We start from the raw sequence: 22,382 nt of genomic DNA, 5'->3' as shown, positions 1-22,382 counted from the left end.
TCTGCAGTCGTGGTGTTTGCCGCATCCACTGGCAAGTGTGCATGGCATATTCTACTTGGTCTTTGGATTTGCTGTTGTGACCCTAAGGTAGAAACGGAACATCAAGGATTAGACACACTTTACAAGAAGGCACTGAAACAATGAGAAAGTTTTACATTGAATCAATCTTTACAAAATTTAGGGCGTTGCAAAGACAACACGCTACCAAACTACGAAATAGGAGATTACAAAAATCGCACTGATCGAAAAATTGCAACGCACAGCATCCCCTCAAAATAAAGATACGGGGTATTCTCTTGCCGCAAAAATAAACTATGAATGTAGGGCTAATGGTCCAAAGCAGACGCCGAAGTTTCAGAACAAACCGTTATTTCATTTCAAAGTTATCAGTGACTTTCTGAAAATTTCAATGGGAAAATGTGGCCCGTTTTCGGTAACTTGCGTCATTCAGCTCGACGTACGCGGAGTGCAAGTTTGTCTTCTTTTTTTTTTTTGCAGGGGTTGTGGCGACGTCCGAACGCCGAGATTTGATTGGATCTGATTGAAGGATAGTGGGATGACCTCAAACCAAGCTGCCTGCAAAAAAAAGCAGACAGACCAACAGCAATATTCGAGGTTTTTACCGCCTCGGAATTTTGACCGTAAGATCAGTAGAAAGTCAGGCTGCTCTGAAATTCTACGGACTAAATACTCTATGGTTAGATGTTAGCAGCGGTTTTCGCAAGAGGCGACAAAAGACACCATTCGAAGACAGAGAGTCCGACTTCAAAACTGTCTCTTGTCTCGAAGGCAAATCATGTCATGCAGCGGTGTTGCACTCACGACCATTTTGCCAACTGCAGCCTGCAAGTTCATCGAGGATTTTGACGAGGTTGGACCCCGCGCTACAAACTGAATCAATTGCGACAGCTTTCGAGCATGTTTACAAGACATAAGCTACATTAGCAGATCCGAGCACCAGCATCAAATGTTTACAAACATTCGTGATTGCGATGACGGTGCGGCGGTCAGATGATGCGGAGGAAACCATCGTAACTTAATTTTTTCTTGTCTTTTTAGCTTACACTATTTAGATAATTTTTTGCTTTAAAATAAATGCCTGCCTAGAAAACAAAACGAAATAAAATTGCAAACAAGGGCTACAATGGATCACTTTCAGAAATCACCGGTTTATAAGGTTTCGGTTTGCAAACACGTGAGCGCGGGCGCGTACCACATTCCCTTCGAGAGTTGATTGCGTCGAGTTATTATAATAACTCTATGGTTGACTGCAGTGGTTTCAGATAAAAATAAATGCTCGTCCTCATCAAAAAAAATTTTTTTTTTTTTTTTTTTTTTTTTTTTTTTTGAAGGGGGACGGCGAGGGGTCCGAGGTGGCTGTGATATCCATGATCTGGCGTGCGGGGGTGGAGGGGGGAATGCATTTGTATAATTATGGAATCGGCTGCATTTCGGGAGGCGCTTCTCCCCTTAATTACGCCACTGGTTGATTGGGTTTATCTTTCTCTCCTACTAGCACTCATTGTTTCATTTAATACCCTAGGAATCCCCAAATTCCAAAATATGGCAGCAGTTATTTTAAAACTAGTAAAAATAGTGGGCTGGAAAATTGCCTGCAAAAAGTATTATTTAAAAAGACTCTGCGTCACTCTTGCTCCGACGTTCGATACAGCCAATAACGTTACTACAACTTCTCAAAATAATAAAAGAAAAATGCTGCATTTTTCTTTTTTGCATTGAATTTCAAAAGTTGTTTTTCAAGAACACCAGAGTGTTCTTGAATCTCTCTTCATTCTCTATTGTACCATAAGGTACCAGTGCTAGCTGGGTGTGAACCACCTATTTGCTGAGGCGTTTATTTTTGTAACTTCATTATGTATCACCCTCCACCCCTTCATGCTAAACCCCAAATGGAGTTTTTTTAAGAGTGCAATCAAATAATGAAAAATGTATATACTCACATAAAATGAAGTTCCAATGACATACATTAACTCCGCTTCCCGCACGGACAAACATTCCATATCTATCAGACCAACACAAAACAACACGCCAAAGTAGTGTTTGTAGTTTTATTGGAATGGAAGAAAAGCACTACAACAAGGCTGTGTTGCACCTTCAACACTGACACAAGGGACACATATAAAAACTTTATGTTACAGCTCCTGGAACATCAACTTTCGCAACACTCCGGTTACTCGTATTCACTTCGCATTTCTTAAATAACAGCACAAAAAACGACCGTAATCGAGAAACATATGGCAAGATGGTGCTAAAAAAATATGACAAAAGCATCTTCTGCGAGGAGGAATAGTGGAATGCACTTCTTTACAAGGTAGTATAGAACTATATAGCAAACTGCTCATAAATAGCGAGACTCTTCAATCGCTCCAGTGCAGCAAAACGCACAAGTTAAAGTACGGCAACAACCACGCTTGACTCGAACGCGAGCAAAAATATGACCGAAACGATTAGTGCAGCTCGTGCTGATCAAAGGCAACTGTGGCTTCGTAAACCGGATCATCTCCTAAAAAACTGTTGTCCCCAAAATTCTGGGAGAAAAGCTCCGCGCAACTCACGAAAATATAGACAACTTGTCGACTCTCCTCAAAGATAGAACTCTTGTCGAGAATAAAACTCTAAAAAAATATCCACCGTACGTAGCTGTCGGCGCTACAAATTTTTCGCACTCACTTTGCTCCACTTCGAAACACTGAATCTGTAAGCGTGCTCACAGTTTGAAAGCTTGCAGCGAGAGGCACCTCCGAGGTTAAATCATCATGTGCATCTGGAACGTCCCCAGAGGTACGCCGCAAGCTGGACACTGTTGAACAACGATGCCGACATCTTTGTACATAACTCTTCTCTTACCCCAGGGGGAACTAACTAGTAATGGTCCCACCGAAACCTCTTCCGAAGTATGGCCGGTCAACACACCCTAGAGTGGCACGGTCCATCCAAAGTAGCACTTGTGGCCAAACACAACGAGACTTGACTCGGCACAGCGAAGTGTATATGCTGCTCCGCTTAAAGCCGTGAACTCCTTTATATCGTTATAAAACAACAGTTTGTGGGAATGATGAAGGCGTAAGTGAGCTGGAAGCCTAGGTTAGCCGCGGCGTCGCGTCTAAACGCCGGTATTTTGAGTCCCTTGGATAGCCTGCAACTCTTGGCGAGAGCAGGAGCTGGTGCCGCAAAAAGGCCGATCTGCCTGTACGTAATCGGTAACTACAATCTAAGCAGCATCGTCGGTCGCATGCTCTTGAGGAAGCGCTGTTGAACAAGGCTGTGGGCAGATTTCTTGCTGAGTTTCACGAGCTCAAACTCCAGATGATCCTGCCAAGTCTCGACAGACTTGGATTTGGAAGACGTTGCGTCGCGACATCACAGGTGCCATTTGGCAAGGCACGCCGGTCCCTGCTGCTGCCATTCCCTCAGAGTGACGCACACGCCGTCGAACGCAGACGTCGATGCCATGGTGCTGGCACCCAGGAAAGCCATGTGTTCCCGGTATGGAGAGGCGTGAACCTGCACGCGCAAAGTTAGACTCGGAATTAATTATTATTTTGCGCGTAAAATGACAAAAGTTTGAGCAGCCACTTGGGGTACCAGTGTACCCCAAGTGGCTGCTCAGATGCATTGCTGAGCCATTTGACTCTAACATTGGAAATGCAAACCTCGTATTGGAATCTCGTACTGAGCAATTTGACCGCCTTACCGGGCAGTACGAGTCTCATATGTGGGAGCTCATTGGAATTCTATATTTAGCTGCTCAAGTTATAGATAATTGCACAACTGAGAAGAGTCGTGAACTCGCGGTAGAAATGTTGACTCGTTTCAGCATGGCCTATAGTAAGTAGTACAGGATGTAACTTTAATAGCCTGTAACAAAGCACAGCATGTATATCCATAGGCACAGGGAGGACCTAATGACACATTGGCCATTTGAAGAAACTGTATAAGTTGGTTTCTCACCCCATTGCAACGCAATTTACCAAAAATGCAATAAGATATATCTGTGTATCCTTTTTGTAAATATATAAAGGGATAGCTCACCCAAGTAAAATATGACAAAAGAAAAATGTTTTCGTAGGAACAAAACCTAATTTGCATGAAACTATCAAATGATGTAGTGGTGGGTCTGTGGCATTTATTTTCGCACAATTAAAAATATATAATGTACACCACTTTTATTTGATTATACTTCCTCTCACCTTTTCATCATATAAACACCGCACTGGCGCACATTACTATTTTAAAATTTTGCAAAAAAAAAAGGATTAGTTGTGTATTTATAAGAGAAATGTGTTTCCTTTTTAAATCAACTGAGGTGAGCTCATATTTCTATACTTTGAAATAATAAATGCATCTTGCACCTATGGGTACCTGTCACAAATTGTAGCATGATACGTTACAGAACAGGTTTATACCCCTCCTTCAATAAAACCAACCTGCCAATGAATTCACCCTCTAACATGAAAAAACTAAAATTTCACTCTACCGAAAATACTATATATTGGGCTATCATACTACCTTACTAGGCTACCGTTTTACACTACCGTTTAGGGGGTGCTGTCAACATACTGGACCTTGCTGATACCATGCTTTCCGCAACCATAATAGATTTTCTGCCGCCATAGGGAACTTTCTGCCACCATAGTCGACTTTCTGCCACCGTACTGGACTTTCTGCCACCGTACTGGACTTTCTGCCACCGTACTGGACTTTCTGCCACCATACTGGACTTTCTGCCACCGTACTGGACTTTCTGCCACCGTACTGGACTTTCTGCCACCGTACTGGACTTTCTGCCACCGTACTGGACTTTCTGCCACCGTACTGGACTTTCTGCCACCGTACTGGACTTTCTGCCACCGTACTGGACTTTCTGCCACCGTACTGGACTTTCTGCCACCGTACTGGACTTTCTGCCACCGTACTGGACTTTCTGCCACCGTACTGGACTTTCTGCCACCGTACTGGACTTTCTGCCACCGTACTGGACTTTCTGGAACCATATTGGACTTTCTGGAACCATATTGGGCTTTCTGACACCACAGTAAACTTTCTGCCACCATGCTAGACTTTCTGCCAGCATGCTAGACTTTCTGCCACAATGCTGGACTTTCTGCCACAATGCTGGACTTTCTGCCGCAATGCTGGACTTTCTGCCGCAATGCTGGACTTTCTTCCACAATACTGGACTTTCTGCCACCATAGTGGACTTTCTGCCACCATAGTGGACTTTCTGCCACCATAGTGGACTTTCTGCCACCATAGTGGACTTTCTGCCACCATAGTGGACTTTCTGCCACCATAGACTTTCTGCTTCCTCCCACCATAGTGGATTTTCTGCCACCAAAGTCAACTTTCTGCCCCTATACTGGACTTTCCACATCCCTACTGGGCTCCCCCTCCAATTGTTCCACACTGGATCTGGACACCCAGCCAGAGGGCCGCAGGCAGCGGAGCGCCCACCTTCGGTGTGACGGTGTCCGGGGTGAGGGTGTCGAGCTCGGCCTGGAGGCGCTCTGCGAAGCCCGGCAGCAGGGTGAGCCCCCCGCTGAGGTAGATGCTGCGCGCCATCTCCCGGCGTATGTCCATGCTGCACTCCTGCAGGGCCCTCTGCACCAGTTTGTGCACCCCTCCACTGTCCAAGCCCCACAGCTCGGGCTGGAAGAGCCCCTCAGGGGCCTGGAACCGCCCCACATCCACAGAGACGCTCCTGCGTGGGACAAAATGGCACTTAGATGGGGGTCAGCTTATGGGGGAATCTGGTCACTGTTGGGGGACGCAGGCAGGAGAAAAGACTACTGTACTTGTGGCCTGGCCCCAGTATGCGAATGGACACAACACTGCCTACTGGAAAATTAGAGCCAGCTTTCTGTAACTGGCACCATTCCGCTCCATGTACTCGAGCCTACCATCGGCTGCCCTTTTCACATTCAAAAACTCAAGAAATTGCCTATAACTCTCTAATACGACAATAGTTATTCTAAAAAAACGGCATCTGGTTTCGACGGCTAGCGTTACATTTGGGCGAAAGTTGAGCGTTCGGCAATGCATCATGTATTTTTGCTAAAAAAACAAACAAAAGAAAAAAAACTCCATTTCTTTTTTGTTACGGCACCCCGAGCACGGCGTGCCTCTAAAAGGTGCGAGCACAGGGTTGCTCACTCCGCAGGGCAGTCCTGCTGGAAGAACCTCCCGATGGGCACACTCTTCTCCACCGAGTCCGGATCAAAGTGGAACCTCCTCAGCTCCTGCGCGTAGTTGCCAGCCACGTAGCAGGCCTGCTGCTGAACATACCGCACCAGGTACAGGTCGACGTCGCTGAACAGGCTGCAAAGAAACGCTTATTTAGGAAACGACAGCTTGAAAGCCAACAAAAGGCTTGAGAGGCATCCAAATGAGCTGGGATCGCTGCTACAGGGAAACCTCAGTGCAACGAAGTCTGTTATTTCGGATGTAAATCTTTACTAAATTAGCATTTTTGCCACACGACAGTGCCCTAAATGCAAATGTAGGCAGTCCTGGCAATCCAAAGACTGGACAATCGGGTTCAATAAAAAAAGGTGTGAAATCTTTCAAAGCTCCAAAGAATTCCGCATCAGATGGCAATACCCGTCCAAGCAAACCACTATAGGGCCTAGACTTCAGTGTTGACAACTGCTCGATCAAGATAAGATGGTTAATGGACAGCGTTAGCAATACAAGCTGCAAGGTGTTTGTGAAAGCATCCCATTGTCTGCAAATGTTTCCAACTTTCCCTTAGCCTCTCCATCCGCCATCCTCCCCAACACACGACCCTGACTGCTTCGCAAATCAGGGCCAAGATACCTAGACTCTGGCCAAAAGAGGTCAAGTTAACTCTACCTCGGCTTCTTCATGCTTTCGAAGGTCCCAAATTCCCAGACAAAAACTAAATTTTGACACGAAAAACTGTGCCACCTGGGGAACCAGCTGTCCGCAAGCTTCGGACGCTATTTCCTCTGGGGCCCTGGGGATTCCGCGTTGCCGAGCAGGGTGGCTCCGGTATCGAGAGTGACGACAATCAAAAGGTGACTCACCTGACCCTCTTTTGCACCAATGCCTGGCGCAAGTGATGAGCCAGCTTGTGAGCGCCATAGGGTAGCCTAGTCACCCCGCCTTCCACGATGTACCCTGGGGATGGAGGTGAGAGAGACCCTTCAACACGCAATTGCTAGAGCTGCACGCTGTTCGGAGGCTGGAAATACAATCTAAATTGCATCAAAGAAGATGAATCGCATTTCAAAATCTGTCACTTATTGTACACCCAAGGCTCCCTCCCTCATTCGAGTGAGCCTCGGAGCATAGTTTATTCCCAAACTTTACTGTTAAACCCATCATGCAGCAATAAAAAAAATGGTTCTGTCCAGTGTGCCAAGAGTCAGTGACTACCGTCCATGAATGAAGACCATTGAATCACGATATGAACTCAGGACATCAAGTTTGACCCAAAACGCGAGATCTCTCCTCCGAAACCAGACATGCGGTACATCACCGTTTCGGCACAGATACCATTTCTTGATGGACACCTTCTGGATTTGGTCATTCACCGGGCTCCACCCATATTAAACCGCTGCAACTATAGTCTCAGATATTTTGTGCTACTTTGTCAAGGACAGAGCAGCGTTCACAGTGCTGTAGCTTCAAGCTGCTTCACCCTCTCACGTCTTGTTCGCATGCACCCTTGAGTGAAGGAAACGCCAAACGAAGCCACGTGTTGATGCAAGTATCTTTTACAGCGTTGGAGCACTGCGGAAGCCACGCAGTACTCCAATAGCCTTGACGACACAAAACAAAACAGTTGGCAGCGTGTAAGGAGTGCCCAAACATTCTTCTGCTTAGGGTGCGCAATGCCATCATTTGCAGTACCTGATGCAGACGGAATTTGCTTATAGGGAAAATACTAAGAAAGAGCTGAATAACAGCAAAATATAAAATGCCGCCACAGGGATCAACGTTGGGAGTTTGTGATGAGAGGCACTTTTTCAGGCACTCCAGATGGAAAAAGAAAAAAAAACGCCGCAATGCTAACTCCCTAAAGGCCTCTTCACATGCGCTTGTTTCCTTATACAACCGAGGTCTCGCAATCTCTTATCACGGGAGAACATACTGGCACCTTGGTGCCATGTATAAGGCGACTCTGAAACTGCATTTCACTAAAGTAAAGCTTTCGAAGTATTTGAGAGACCAAATGTACACGTCATCTACGAGAAATGGTGTTTATAACCGGGGATCCGTGTTTTCGATACACACCTGTTAACTATGAAATGGCCAGAAATAAAATTCCGCCAGAACACAGTCAGCATTAAAAGTCCATGCTGGTGCAGGGGGACACTCTTTCTTGCCCCCCGGGGCAAAAGAAAAAAAACAAAAAACATTGCAACGCAAAATGGTCCAATGTCACCACTCCAAGACAAGACAGGCTTTCGGCACACCACGAGATAAATCAAACTCTCGAACACTTTCTAAAGGGGCGGTCTCGGCTGGACCGAGCGAACGTAGACCGACGCCGACCCCGAAAGACGCGTCCAAGTGGAGGACCGCGTGAGTGCAACCGACCGTCGGTGATGGGCACGATGTCCAGCCGGTCCCCCAGGTCTACCACGATCCCAGAGGTGGTGTTGTAGGCGTAGAGGGCGCAGATGGCCTGGTGAGTCACGCTCAGGCCGCCCACCCCCAGACCCTCCAGCAGGGCCCTCGCCAGCGCCACCTGGGTCTGCAGGCTGAAGCTCCGAGGCACACACACCTGCACCTGCGGGGGAAGAGGGGCACGCCGGGGAGGGGCGTCGATCAACACCAGAGCAAAATGCGGCCGGTGACTTCGCGGTCCTTAGACTACCCGGTCTGGGAATCTTTTCCTCACGCAACAAGAAAGTTTTTCACTGATGCAAGTTGAAGCGGGTGCGCCGCCGACGTTAGCGGTCAACCAATACAGTCGCTCGGAGAACTCGCGACGGAAGGACGTGGATTCTGAGAAGCCACCGAAGAGGAAGTAGCTAAATGCGTACGCTCTTCCATAACCCCGCGGACCCGTCGAAAAGATGGGTATTTGAAAATGCCGTCCGTACTTATAATATACGGGTCACATTCTTTTTGTATAATCGAAACGTCACGTGAAGCTCGTTACGTCCGCTTTAAAAAAAATTCAAGATTTATTTTCTATTTTATTATCTTCTAACTTTTTACATTTTTGTTTACTAATACTTGGGTCAGTACCGAATGTGGTGACAAAATGTACCAGGGAAGAAACCGCCGAAGTTTCCAGACCAGTAAGCATTTTACCTAATGACCATGGCGACATGTGCGACCGAAAGCCTTGCATTGGTCGAACTTCCAGGATCGGTCAAGAGCCCTGGCTACGGCTTCTTTATATTTTGCAAATGTGTGCCCGGGGGGGGGGGGGGAGAGGTAAAGACCTTACTTTGTACTGCGAGGGGTTGGTGATGCCGAGGTCACGGAATATCTTCCTCATCAGGCCTGGCAGCGCTTCGACGTCCATGGTGAACTGGAACGACAGAATCAATGTCCAGTATTTCACACTGGCTCATCGTTGTTGCCACCTGCCTACTCTGTTACATGTTGAGAGACTGAGTAGGCAGAACAGCTTAGTGGAGAACAGGAAGAAACACAGGTTCAAAGGCTAAACTGTCCCATTTATGCGTGTAACAACAGACATACAATAAAATACCCTGGACCTTATGCAGTGGAACCCCGTATACGAGGAGCTCCGTCGGTTGAGCATTTTAGTTTCACATATCAGTGTTTAGAAAATCCTAAATTTCTGGATTGATGTCAAAATAAGCCACCAAAATATAGCAATAAAATGCAGTCATGTTTCATTAATATGGATACCTTGCTACATGGAGACCATTTTTAGGGACAAACTGGGAAAATACATGCATTTTTGTCTCACTATTGTCAACTCATAGTATGGATGATTTTTGGAGGGAACGTAGGCGTCCATATTAACGAGACATCGCTGTAAATATAGCGGATACAACTACCTTAACCAAGCTGCAAAGGAAGTATTTTTTATAAAAAAAAATAAAATCACTAAAGACTACAGAATTATAGGGAATCGAAGTAAATTGACTTCCGTAAACTACCGGGTGACCGATTCTGGTAACCTGAGAATAATCCAAATAACGCGGACATCCACATGTTACAATGCATGCAAACATGTTTAATTCTGAAAACAGCATGCTTAGAAATGGTAGCTTGGAGAATAAGTGAGCAGAAACAGCGATCCACCTTGGAGATTTTGGCGGAAGGTACCAGTGGGAATGTGAGATGGGATGTCTTGCGGACTTCGGGGGTCAGGGCTTCAATCCCGAAAGTCTGCTGGCCCCTGGAGACAAAAAAGAAAAAAAACGGGCAATGTGCCTCGTAAATCACTAGTGTGACTGATCACCATATCTTTACGACGCAAAACTCGCCTTAAAATTTCGAAGTGCCTTGGTAGGACACACTTGTTGCAAAACAAACTGCAGCGGACTTATTAATTCAAACTCGAGGAAGTCGCACATTTCTTTCGAATTGTCGGAATTTTGAATTATCACTAGAAGATACTCATCTAAATATGATGCAAGATAAAATTATGACTTGCTATATGAATGACTAGGCATATACAAAGCAGATATTTGACGGTTCCTCTACATAGAACTACTAATTATAAATAAGCAGGTATGCCACACATGAAACATTGGTGAAATGAATGACACAAGTTTATTCATCCTCCAAAAATGTTGTTTACCTCAAAAACAAAATTAAGTTTGTTTATCCAGCAAAAAAGTTGTCTATTGTTGACTACTAAGCAGCGAACACATCAGCGACGAAAGCGGGCGCTGCGCGGCAGTTTGCATAGCAACTTGAGCAGATGCTACGATGTGGACCTATGCTGCGCCGCCACATCTTAGCGTCCAGGCACGATGCTATGGAAACTGCCGCGGGGCGCCCGTTTTCATCGCTCGTGTCCCGTTTTAGCTCCTTTGAGTGCGCTTCTCACCGAGCATTGGTGCACTGCGGAGAAGCAACACCCGCAGAAGCGAGCTCCGCAGGTATTGCTTCTCCGCGGTGTACCGGTGCTCGGAAAGAAGCGCGATGCACCGGGCCACAAGAACAAGAAGTATGAATTACACAAAAACGCCGTTCGATATAAGCAGCTCGTAAATACATTGAAAAACCCAAATTTTTAAATTTATTGATTTAACCAGAAATATGAAAAAAAACAAAAAACATGGGTCACAATTTCTCAAATGAATCCTCGCAAAATACATATTGCACAGAAAAAAACAAATTTGAGAAAAGTTGTCATCTTTTCCGATTGAGGCACTGACGGGGCCACAAGAACAAGAAGTATGAATTACACAAAAACGCCGTTCGATATAAGCAGCTCGTAAATACATTGAAAAACCCAAATTTTTAAATTTATTGAATTAACCAGAAATATGAAAAAAAACAAAAAACATGGGTCACAATTTCTCAAATGAATCCTCGCAAAATACATATTGCACAGAAAAAAACAAATTTGAGAAAAGTTGTCATCTTTTCCGATTGAGGCACTGACGGGGCCACAAGAACAAGAAGTATGAATTACACAAAAACGCCGTTCGATATAAGCAGCTCGTAAATACATTGAAAAACCCAAATTTTTAAATTTATTGAATTAACCAGAAATATGAAAAAAAACAAAAAACATGGGTCACAATTTCTCAAATGAATCCTCGCAAAATACATATTGCACAGAAAAAAACAAATTTGAGAAAAGTTGTCATCTTTTCCGATTGAGGCACTGACGGGGCCACAAGAACAAGAAGTATGAATTACACAAAAACGCCGTTCGATATAAGCAGCTCGTAAATACATTGAAAAACCCAAATTTTTTAATTTATTGAATTAACCAGAAATATGAAAAAAAACAAAAAACATGGGTCACAATTTCTCAAATGAATCCTCGCAAAATACATATTGCACAGAAAAAAACAAATTTGAGAAAAGTTTATTTTGTGACAAAAGTGTCGTGATGAGCATATTAAAAAAACTTTTTTTTTTTTTAGTTTGGTCTCCCTTTAACTTTTGGGACCCTTTAAAAACCTTAAAAGTGCACATTCAGTCACTTTTCGGAAAAAGGGGTCCGCCGAATCAAGCAGCCCAATCGTTGCTTTGCTATGTGAAAGTATAATTTCAGCAGCAAGGGCCTATCAACCTCTCTAACTTTCCTGCGATGACACCTATCTTTTGAGAATGAAAAAAGTCTCAGCAGTTTTAGCTTCGGTTGTGGTGGGCGCATTATTTTAATTAAGAGACAACAACTTAGAAATGTCCTACTCACGTGTTTTTGTCGGTGCTGCACACCGACGGGAAATAAACCGTCGGCATTGTAGCTGCAAGGAAGGAGGAAAGGCCTAAAGTAAAACAAACCGTGCCAGACCAACGTTCCGAAAACCTCCTACTTCTGCGTTTCACAGCAGAGGGTGGTAGCTGCTGTTAACTCATCGAAAGCTCATTATTCAGTGAACAAACAGGGTTGCGTACAAAACACGGACGCATTTCAGCAAAAAATAGGAGAAGACGCTTCGGGTGCTTTCTGTCGCCACCACAAACTCGGAAAGGTTTCAGCGCAGACTTACGTTGATCCATCAGAATCCCAGCTCGAATGGAACAGCCGCCCATGTCCACAACAATGACTCGCTGCACCCAGAGAAGAGAAATGAGCACACACAATCAGTACCTCAATCGGAAAAGATGACATCAGCTTATATTACCTCATGATCTAATAATCAATCTAATCATTGATAAAGGATAAATGCATAAACAGTCTTTTGTGACCTTATCATTTGTAGTCATTTATTGCAATTATTTTCACTGCATAAGGCTGTAAACTAACTATATACTAACTAGAGTGCAATCCACTTATAACGATGTGTTGCTTATAACAATTATTTTCTAGAGTTTCTAGACTAGATAGAAATGCTCAGCGACTAGTCCCGATACAACGATAATCAGTTATAACGATTGCATTTTCGGGTTTTCTCATTATTGTTTTAAGTGGACTGCAATGTATCTGCATCAGACGTAATTCAAACTTTTTTTGAAAAAATTGCAACTCAGTTCTGAAATTACTTTAAAATAAGTTAGTGCAGCTCAGAGGTAAACTACTCCAAAAGCAATTTAGCAGGGGCACAGACCCAGTCAAGTTGCACTTTTAATGGCTCTGTCCACGCTTTCAATGTCAAATAAAAATTGGTAGGATTACATTCCTGCACACTTTAGTGATCCAGCGACCATTTTCATTCAATTTTAACTTTACTCGAGAGCTCGGGAGCTGAACTTAACCCAGATATTATTGGCCTCTTTGATTGCTGTTTGATCGTCATTTGCCTGTAGTTCATTTGATTTCTGCGAGACTTTTTGTTTGTTGTTTCTCAGATGTGTGTTTGTCGCCCATCTGTCGTTTGCTTTCGATTACGTGCTTTCCTTTTCTCGCCGTGCGACTGTCGTCTTGTCCTTTATTTGATGTTTCTTTCCTTTGTTTCCCATTCTTGTATGTATGGTTTTTGTTATTTCTTCTATTTCTCTGTAACACATTGCAGCTTGAAGCACAGGTGTGGGATGAAAGCTTGAGGCTATAGTCCTAATTAGGGTGCCTACATGTTTCCGCTCCGCTTTAGGGTGGCGCCAACTTCTTGTTACCCTTTCCCAGATCCTTTCCCACCGCCATTTTTACCCACTTCTTATTTGGCTAAACGTACACAACGTTGAGTTTTCGTAGTTTCGACACACCGGCAACACTGTGAGGCCACTTCCGTTTCCGTTCATAAGAGGAGTCGGACGAGTCGGAGGCTCAGCGGGATGGCGGTCGTCGTGGCTGTCGCTCTCCTTATTCGGGTGTTTCCTACCTTGAAGTTGCGAGCAGGAAGTATGCGTTACGTTCATCGAAACGCGAGTCCCCTCGACAAAATGGAACGCAACAGACCGGCATCGCACGCCGAAACCTCGCCGTCGGAACGAGAGCGGTTGGCGCTCCCTAGCACTAACGAGGATTAGCGGAGTAGCGCGAGCGCACGACTGGCGAGTGTGACAAAATGGTCGACGAAACAGCGGAGGCTGCCATGGTAACGAGGTAGGCAACACTGGTTTGTCGGCAACAGGTATCACAAACGTTGTCGCCACCCTAAACAGCGGAGCGGCGGAAACATGTAGGCACCCTAGTCCTAATCTTTCCAGTTGGAGTCTGCAAGAGCTCAAGAAACGCAAGACGTAGCATACTGCGTCCACGCTTCTTGCTTCGCGATTCGTTCTTCGTATCACCGAATTCCGCAATGCAATAACAAGACGATTTGGACTCGCCGTGCCCTGTGTTCCTTAAGGTGTGACTACGCTCGCTATGGATTCCAGTCACCTTGTGGCTGGCAAGCGGCCTCAGAACCGGCTGGACAAAGCTCTTGGCGAAGTTGTCCTGGCACTGGGAGTGGAGGGCGTCCAGCCAGGCCTCTGCGTCCCGCTCGCTGCTGCACTTGACCGCAATGTAGTGCCCCTTCTGCGAGGATCATTCGCGGGTCAGCAAGCTCAACTGGCGGTCACATGTCTGCGATGGCAAGCTAGTCAAAAACAGCAACTGTAGTAAAAAAAAACTTTTTACGCAATCATACGACAAAATATGCAGTTGAATAGGAAGACACTGAACAGAAATCCAGGACTTGTCACCAATTACTGCTTTAGACGACTCGGATCTGCATTTTCCCCCGAATTCTGAATTTCCACTGTATTCAGTTAATTAGGACCGACATTGAATAGTAAGATGCCTAGCATTTGCTGCAAATTTAAAAACTTTCTATGAAAACGTTTGTTGAGTTTACTAATGAAAAACAAAATGTGGTAAAACTTTTTTGTAAGGTAGTAAAAAAAAAAAAGCAGAGAACAGCATTGACAGCATTCTTTGGTTGTCTTTTTTTACAAAGAATCATAACCATTCCTGAAAAATGCAATCTAACGTCGAAATCAGAGGTAAGCAAAAACGACAAGTGTCATGTACCTCTCAATTACCCGTTCATTTTGTTTGCTAAATATGCCACAGCTGGAAGTCAGCACTTTGTGCATCCTAGCCGTTTTTAGGGTTTCATACTTTACGCATCGTTGATTAAAGAACAAAGCTTTACCGACCGTCGCTTTTGCAAGATGTCCTGGCAGGAAGACAGCTAAAGAGAAGTAAAAACATCTAGGGCACCTTTGGGTGTCACAAAGCTTGCAAGTAAGGAATTAAAAGAAAGCACCTCTAAATTGGACAGATATCTTACCCTGTCATCGATGCCAATCATGTTGTTCTCTAGGGTGTCAATGTTGCCTCCCATCAGCTGCGCTTTTACAAATGGCCTCTGCGAGTTCTCACTCTGCAAAGAGATTTTATATCATGTCCAGTTAGCATGCATGTCAACAGAAAAAACCACGCACCTCCAAAAACATTTTTTTTTTCTTTTTTTTTATTCACAAAGATACATTAAGCATCGTAGAATGATCAGTCGCCACCAAAAGTAGCGCTAGCAGTCCAGACCGCATGCCAAAGTTTCAGAGCTTGCCGTTATCCAATTAAAAATTTAAAAGCGATTTCTTAAAGTCTCTATTAAAAGAATGTATGCCGACGAAGCCCACAAACACATAGTGATGAACGGTAAATTGAAAATTAAAATTTGGGGGGGGGGGGGGGGGGGGGGGGGGGCTTTATGTGCCAAGTCAACGAAGGACACCTTGCCCCTCCCACCATCGGAGGACTGAGGATTTATTTCGACCACACGGGGATCTTGGACGTGCAACCAAAAGCCGAGTTACACGCCATCTTCTTCGCAATCGGCCTTCGTGTAATTAATGGCGTTGGCAACTAAGCAAAGGACATTCATTCACTGCGACCAGCGTGTGGCTGGTCCCCGTACCTCGAAGCAGGAGAGGTTGCCGTCGCAGAGTCTGAAGTATCTCCGCTTCCAGGGATTCCAGTAGGTGGCCTTCTTGCGGTTCGAGGGCATCATGTCTAGGTAGCCCTCCTTGTTCACATACTCCACGCCGCCCAGGTCTCGGCCGTGCTGACAGAAGCGACGGCAGCAGGAAAGTAGGTGAGCAAAAGAAAGAAATGGCCACAAGCAAGCTAGATAGAGGAATCCACAGGTTGTGTAGGATCACCACGCGCGTAACAACCATCTTGTGAAGCGGTAATCCGTCCATGCTTTTTTTTTTCCATGCAATTTCTGAATATTTAGTTTAAGTGTAAACGAATTTGTTGATGTGGCATTTTTTCAGTGTTGGGTAAAGTATATCTAAAAAGTACTTTAAGTAAAGTACAAAGTAAGTGTAAGGTTATGTATTTCAACTAAAGTAGCGAGTACACTAGGCCCAATGTACTTTAAGTACTATAAATACAATGTACTTTCAAAGGAAAGTAAAAGTACCTTTAGAGGGTAACTGCAAAGAAAAAAAGTTTTTTTTTGAACAGCCTAATTGGGACAAGCATGTTACAAAACAAATCTTCTGCGAAAAAAACAAATTTTTTTAGCAATATTTACACCACAGGACGTAGTTTAGTCGGAGTCACAACCTCCCCACATTTGAAACTCCCGTTCTTTCGACGCGCGGAGTAACTGTTACATGTCACCTTGTGACGTATAGCAGCCACTCCGTGACGTATAATACCAACTTTGTGGAGCGCGATTTAAAACGGACAAAATAGCCACAAACTAAAATCAGCCCCGCGCAATAAATATTGCTGTAAAAATTTTTGTTTTTGTTGGAAAAATTGTTTTGTGACATGCTTGTCCCAATTAGGCTGTTTAAGAACACACTTTTTTTTTTTGCAGTTACCCTTTAATGCATTAGCATTAGAACGCTCATTTTGACGAAAACCTGGAAGTTTTTCGTTTGTCAGTGTTGGGGAGAGAGGGAGGGGAAGGGGAAGAGGATGACTCATGCGACACTCCCACTGGTCAAAGCGCTGACATCAGAACGCGACTCTCCCTTTCTCCCCGGCGCTGATAAACTGACAGACGCCGCTGGGTTCACAACACTGTGTTTTTATGACCAGGCCATGTCTTTACATTGCTTTTCACTGCGTCTTTAATCCTTTAATAAGAAGAAGCTTAATTGTGACATATTAAAACAAATGCAATTTATTTAGTAGGACAATTAAAGCTGGCTGTCAAGCACGATTGTTTTCAAAAAGTTAGTTCAGTATCAGCAAAAATTGAAAGAACTGCACAAGATGTGCGGTCATGTGACGACAGGAATAACAAATAAAAAGAAAGAATTGTCTAAATTGCTCACCAACTGAGGAGGCTCAACACTGTACAACTCCTTGAGAAGCTCCGTCTGAAAAAAAAAACCGAGGCAGAAAGTCGCGTCGTGAGCATTCGGCGGGTGAAACGAAAAGAGTTGACCTGAATGAAAGCAGTGGTAAGGATAACACCTATTACCTTAACAGTAACAAATGCTCAAGGGTCATCGGACAAGGCAGCCTATCGTCGTAGGCACCATTCAAAATTTTCCCAACAACTGCAAATTTCCTTCATTAACGAAGACTTATGCACCCCGACATACAATATGATAATCTCTTTAATGTAAGGAGGGACATGAAAAGACGTGGATATAAAGTAGCATTGAGGTGCACTTTCAGTACTGCTATAAGCACTTTAGGTAGTATACATAAACTTTTTCCTGAAAAACAAATCCTTGGTATGAAGAGGCTCTTCCGTGGTACTATAAACAGCAGCCATCACTAGCATCACTTGTAGCTACACAATCGAAACAAATTAAATTAACCTGCCTCAATCACCGCGACACTACGGCCAAGGCTGCGCTGCCACTCAACCAATGCGCCGTCATTCCGCAACCGCCCAATCCCACACAACGCACCAAACACGCCGAGCAACTCACAGGGTCCCAGAAGAGTGTGGAGCTCCGTGGCATCCGCTCCTCCTCGACCGCCTCCGCAGAGCAGAGGGCATCCCTGCCGGCGAGCACCACGTTGGAACCGCCGTTCGACACCCCGTTTACGTCGGGCACACTGTTCGTCTTCGGGGTCACCAAGTTCGTACCCGCGTCGTTCGTCGCAAAGCTCACTCTCGTCACAGATGTCGTCGCACCCGTCACAAACGTCACTGGCAGGCTCGTGCTCAACATGGTTGCGTTGGTACGTTGCAGCGGAACGTTCACGGGCAGAGTCACGTTCCTCGAAGAAGCAACACCACCGCCGCTCGGAGGTGACGAGGTCGTTCGTATGGTCGTAGCCTTGGGGAGGGAAGAAAGGGGGGAGAGCGAAGGGGTGATGCGGCTCTGCTTGGGGGAGGTGGGCCGACCGTTTTCGGTGGGGGTGGGATCGAAATTCCGAGGGCTGGCGTTGTACCTCCGTCGGACGGGGACCTCGGGAGCCACGGAGACGCTCTCGAAGCTCTGGATCAGGTGCGCTAGCTTGGAGCTCGAGGTTTTGGCCGGGGGTGGGTTGACCCTGCGCTCTTCGGGCAGGCTCATTGAGCTCTGGGCTTGAAGAACCTGGTGGGATGGAATATAGAGAAATTATAAATTCTGTTATTCAACTGAATGAGCTTCGATGAACTGAAGTCCCGTCTACAAAACGAAATCGATTAAATCACTCAATTATTCAAAGATTTTAAATTTCACGCTATGTTACGCTGGTGCCGAGGCCGATTTGGTAGATTTTTGCATGAGGGCTCGCTTAGAGCGTTGAACGTCTTTTCCTATGCTTATTGCTTCCTTCTACACAACTTTCAGTTATCACTAAAAATGTAGGTACAGCGCACAATAAAGACAACATGTAAGGAAGTTTTGTCTTCCGTATTTTCTTTTGTGTGCACTTGACTCACCCTTCTAGACAGGGATGGGCAGTATTTCAAATACAAGTATTTGAAATACGTATTTCAAATACTTTGTGTATATTGAATTTGTATTTAATTACAAATTGGGTAATGTATTTTACGTGTGTATTTAAATACTAAAACGTGGGTATTTCAAATACAATTGTAATTAAATACAATTTTGTGGGCGAAAATACATCCCTAAAATTTATTGTCACTGTCCAGAGCAGGAAGAAAACTACGTTCTGCACCGAATGCAGTGTCTTTCTATCAAGCACACGCGTTTAGTGACTGATTACTGTGCTAGTCCAGGGCAAGACTAGTGACAAAATCGACGTTCACCGGCAGACTGGCTAAATAAGTGCCTGTGACAACTTGTGATGCTTTCCAGTCCGATTTCCTCCACATTTTTGCCTGGAACATTTTAAATGCGCGGGTCGTCCAGATTTCTGTAACTGGTGCGAGTTGCAACAATAAAAAAATCTCTAGCTAGTGCTGCGCGTCTTGGTCGTCTCAGTTCTTTGTTGGTCCATACCAAAATGTAATCGACAAAAAAAGCTGCCTGAAGCTCTGTACTTTTATCACCTAATACGTCCAAGCTGATTACATTTTTTGTGATTATATTTCTATTACGTTGCTAGAGCCTTGCACACTAACTCCCGAGTGTGCGATGCAAAATTAAAATGAGATACACAGAAACCCGTTGCAGGTGCCCTGAAGTCGCTCACGCAAATTTTGAGGAATGTATTTGGAAAAGTATTTGGAGGGAGACCAAATACATTTGGTTGTATTTGTATCTTGTATTTAAATACGTTTTTGGAAATGTAATTAGATTTGTAATTAAATACATTTTTGACAAAGTATTTTGTATTTGTATTTCGATACATATTTGCATGTATTTTGCCCATCCCTGCTTCTAGACATGATCAATTGAGATGCCAAAGTTTCAGTCTTTAGAAGTTTATTTAACAAAACTTTCTCAGTTCTGCTTTTCCCCATTCAAATAAATTTTACTATTTTTATCTTTATTTCTGTTTCAACACAAGACCCAGGATGAGCCTTTGGGATTAACACGCTGTGACAATGGGAAGCCTCCTTAGCTTTCCCTTCCCTTGCCTCTCCGTGTCTTGCCAAGAGGATGGGTAGCCTTTCTTCCTTTCCCTTGCCTTAACTCTCCACGTGCACCTCGATAAAGGAATGTCGTGTCACTAGGCAGACTTCGCAGAAAAGATGTAGGATTGTGCGAATGCTTGAATTTTCGAATATTAGTTTAGAATAATACGCTATTTACTTGGAGGTCAACTGCGATATTCTTACTTTTCGACATATTGATTGCGGCGGAATAGCCCCGTTGAGCGCGCTTCTTACCAAGCACCGGCGCACTGCAGAGAAGCAACACCCGCGAAAGCGAGCTCTGTGGGCATTGCTCCTCAGCAGTGCACCGGTGCTCGCAAAGAAGCACGCTCAAAGGGGCAAACCTACCGCGAGCAGTCGCGTACTTTGGAGAAAAGCACATTTTCAAAGCGGTATGCTGCACGCGTGTGCCTTGTGTACTTAGGAAGAAATGGAAACCTTGTTAGTGTTGATATATAGATCGTAGTAATATTTTCATAAGTGAACTACTACAGCATGTTAGGCAGAGATGTCTTAACAACCTGCATTCATAATTCGTGATTATCTTTTTCTTCTCAAATTCGAGATTGAAGAAAGGGTTTTCGCATATAGCAACATTTATAAATCCCCTCGTTTAGGTATAGCAGGGCATCTATATAGGTCTAATTTTTTGTCGTAATTGTTGCTTAGTCTTCAATCTTTCTGAGATCTCAGTTCATAACTACAGTTCGATTAAAAGTAATTTTGGACAACTAAATGCTTGAGAACGAACTTCACGAGTTCAGCTGCCTTTTCATTTGGGCATGAGGCAACAGTAGTGCAATCTTGAAAAAACTATTCAATATTCGATTAAAAAATCAGCCAAAACCACAATTAGCTTCCCATTTGCATCGAACTCAAAATTCACACTGGTGTCAGAACAGGAAGGGCAGGGGTGTGTGTGCTGCAGGCAAGTATTAAGAACATTCACATGACACCCACAAACCGGTAGTGCACCAAAGCTTACAACTTTCATCACACCCCTTCTTTTTTTCCATTTGTTTAATTTCTTCTGGTAAAACATTTTCTTACTCACTCCACGCACTCAACAACAAACAAGTTTAACAAAATGGCAGACTGACGTCCTGCGAGACACCGAAATCCCACCTTCTGCAGGGAGTCCGGCCCGTTGCACTGCACAGACACGCTGGACCGCGACGTCGGCGTCGCGTCCTTCTCTTCCGGCCGCGCTAAGGTCGAGGCCGGGCAGGGCGCTTCGTCCTGCTGGGGCTCCTCAGCGAGCGGCACGCAGTCGAGCGCACTGGGGGAGTCCGAGCTCTCAAGCAGGAGGGAACCCTGGGCGCTGTCTGCGTCCTCCGAGCTCCCGGGGGCCTTGGGGTGCGACCGGGAGGAGCCGAGGCCATAGGGGTCGTCCCCTACCCCCTCCTCCTCTCCGCAGCTGCTCCGCTGGTCGTCGGTCACCCCAGAGTCGCACTCGTTGGTGACTGCGAGCTTGGACCGGTCGTGGCTGTACGGCGGATCTGAAACAACAACAAAGCACGTGCTTTGGGTTAGTTAATACTGCTAAAACTCGGTGTTCTCTGGTTCAGGAGAGACGAGGCAAAAAAAATCTGAAAATCAGCATTTTGACGAGGCCCTGTTTCTTTATGGCAGAAAGCGGCAGAAAAACTAAATAATGAAAAGCTCAAATTCGATACCAATTACTACTAGATTTAACATTTTAAAAGCTGAATTGAGGCAATATCTAAAAAATCACGTTACCAAACAAAACACTAAAAGTCACGTAGCACGCGCACACACTTCTATTCCCTAGTAATATCTATATTTCTACTTTCGAGCAGTGATGGCAATGTGTATTGGCACGGCATACTTCTACATAGTCGGCAAAAGGTTTAAAGGTAATGCATTTTCTTTCTCTTGTCCGCACCATTGTTTTCTTTGGATCAAAAATCTTTTGACCTTGTTATAAACTACCATTTCTCATAGACAGTATGCATAATCTAATCCTGCAAATACCGCAAAACCTTTGCTCTAGTGATATACAATTCCAGGGTTACCTCATAGATGGAGCCAGCATGCAATGTATGCTCCCGTAACAAGAGGTCGCAAGAGTTGGTCGTAAGCAAAAGCGAGTGTTTGAACGGGCCTTTCCTAAGAGTGCCAGATCTGTAAAGCCCTCCACTCTTTCCAGTTCAGGAGACCAAATGCCAGAGAGGAGGCGAGGAGGGACTTGCCTCCTCTCCAGCTTGCATTAATTTTAAGTCGTATTAAAATATGCCTTCCTAAGAAAAAAAAAAGGACCAGATGAGTTTGTTAGCATTATTGCAAAGATTCCATGTATTCATGCACTGCTTAAAGCTCATTTAGTAATTTTAAGCTTTAACTGTGCAT

The 22,382-nt window shown here is 44.7% G+C and overlaps 1 protein-coding gene across 1 annotated transcript; it reads right to left on the bottom strand.

Annotated features, from left to right (window-relative positions):
- Window positions 1-2,055: 2,055 nt before the first annotated feature.
- Window positions 2,056-21,710, bottom strand: LOC8040876. Its single transcript, XM_040206878.2, has 16 exons — window positions 21,689-21,710; window positions 21,138-21,511; window positions 17,941-18,555; window positions 17,332-17,376; window positions 15,954-16,100; window positions 15,324-15,416; window positions 14,429-14,566; window positions 12,657-12,717; window positions 12,359-12,410; window positions 10,279-10,375; window positions 9,449-9,532; window positions 8,587-8,779; window positions 7,068-7,161; window positions 6,175-6,339; window positions 5,476-5,722; window positions 2,056-3,525 (listed from the first exon to the last, which is right to left on the bottom strand). The coding sequence occupies exons 1-16, from the start codon at window positions 21,708-21,710 to the stop codon at window positions 3,382-3,384; spliced, it is 2,571 nt and encodes an 856-aa protein (XP_040062812.2). The 3' UTR covers window positions 2,056-3,381.
- Window positions 21,711-22,382: the final 672 nt, after the last annotated feature.

The sequence above is a fragment of the Ixodes scapularis genome, unplaced genomic scaffold (genome assembly GCF_016920785.2).
Source record: "Ixodes scapularis isolate PalLabHiFi unplaced genomic scaffold, ASM1692078v2 PGA_scaffold8__174_contigs__length_109621045, whole genome shotgun sequence".
Taxonomy (NCBI): domain Eukaryota; kingdom Metazoa; phylum Arthropoda; class Arachnida; order Ixodida; family Ixodidae; genus Ixodes; species Ixodes scapularis.
Note: the sequence above shows the minus strand (reverse complement) of the source record. Positions and strands in the feature narration are given on the sequence as shown.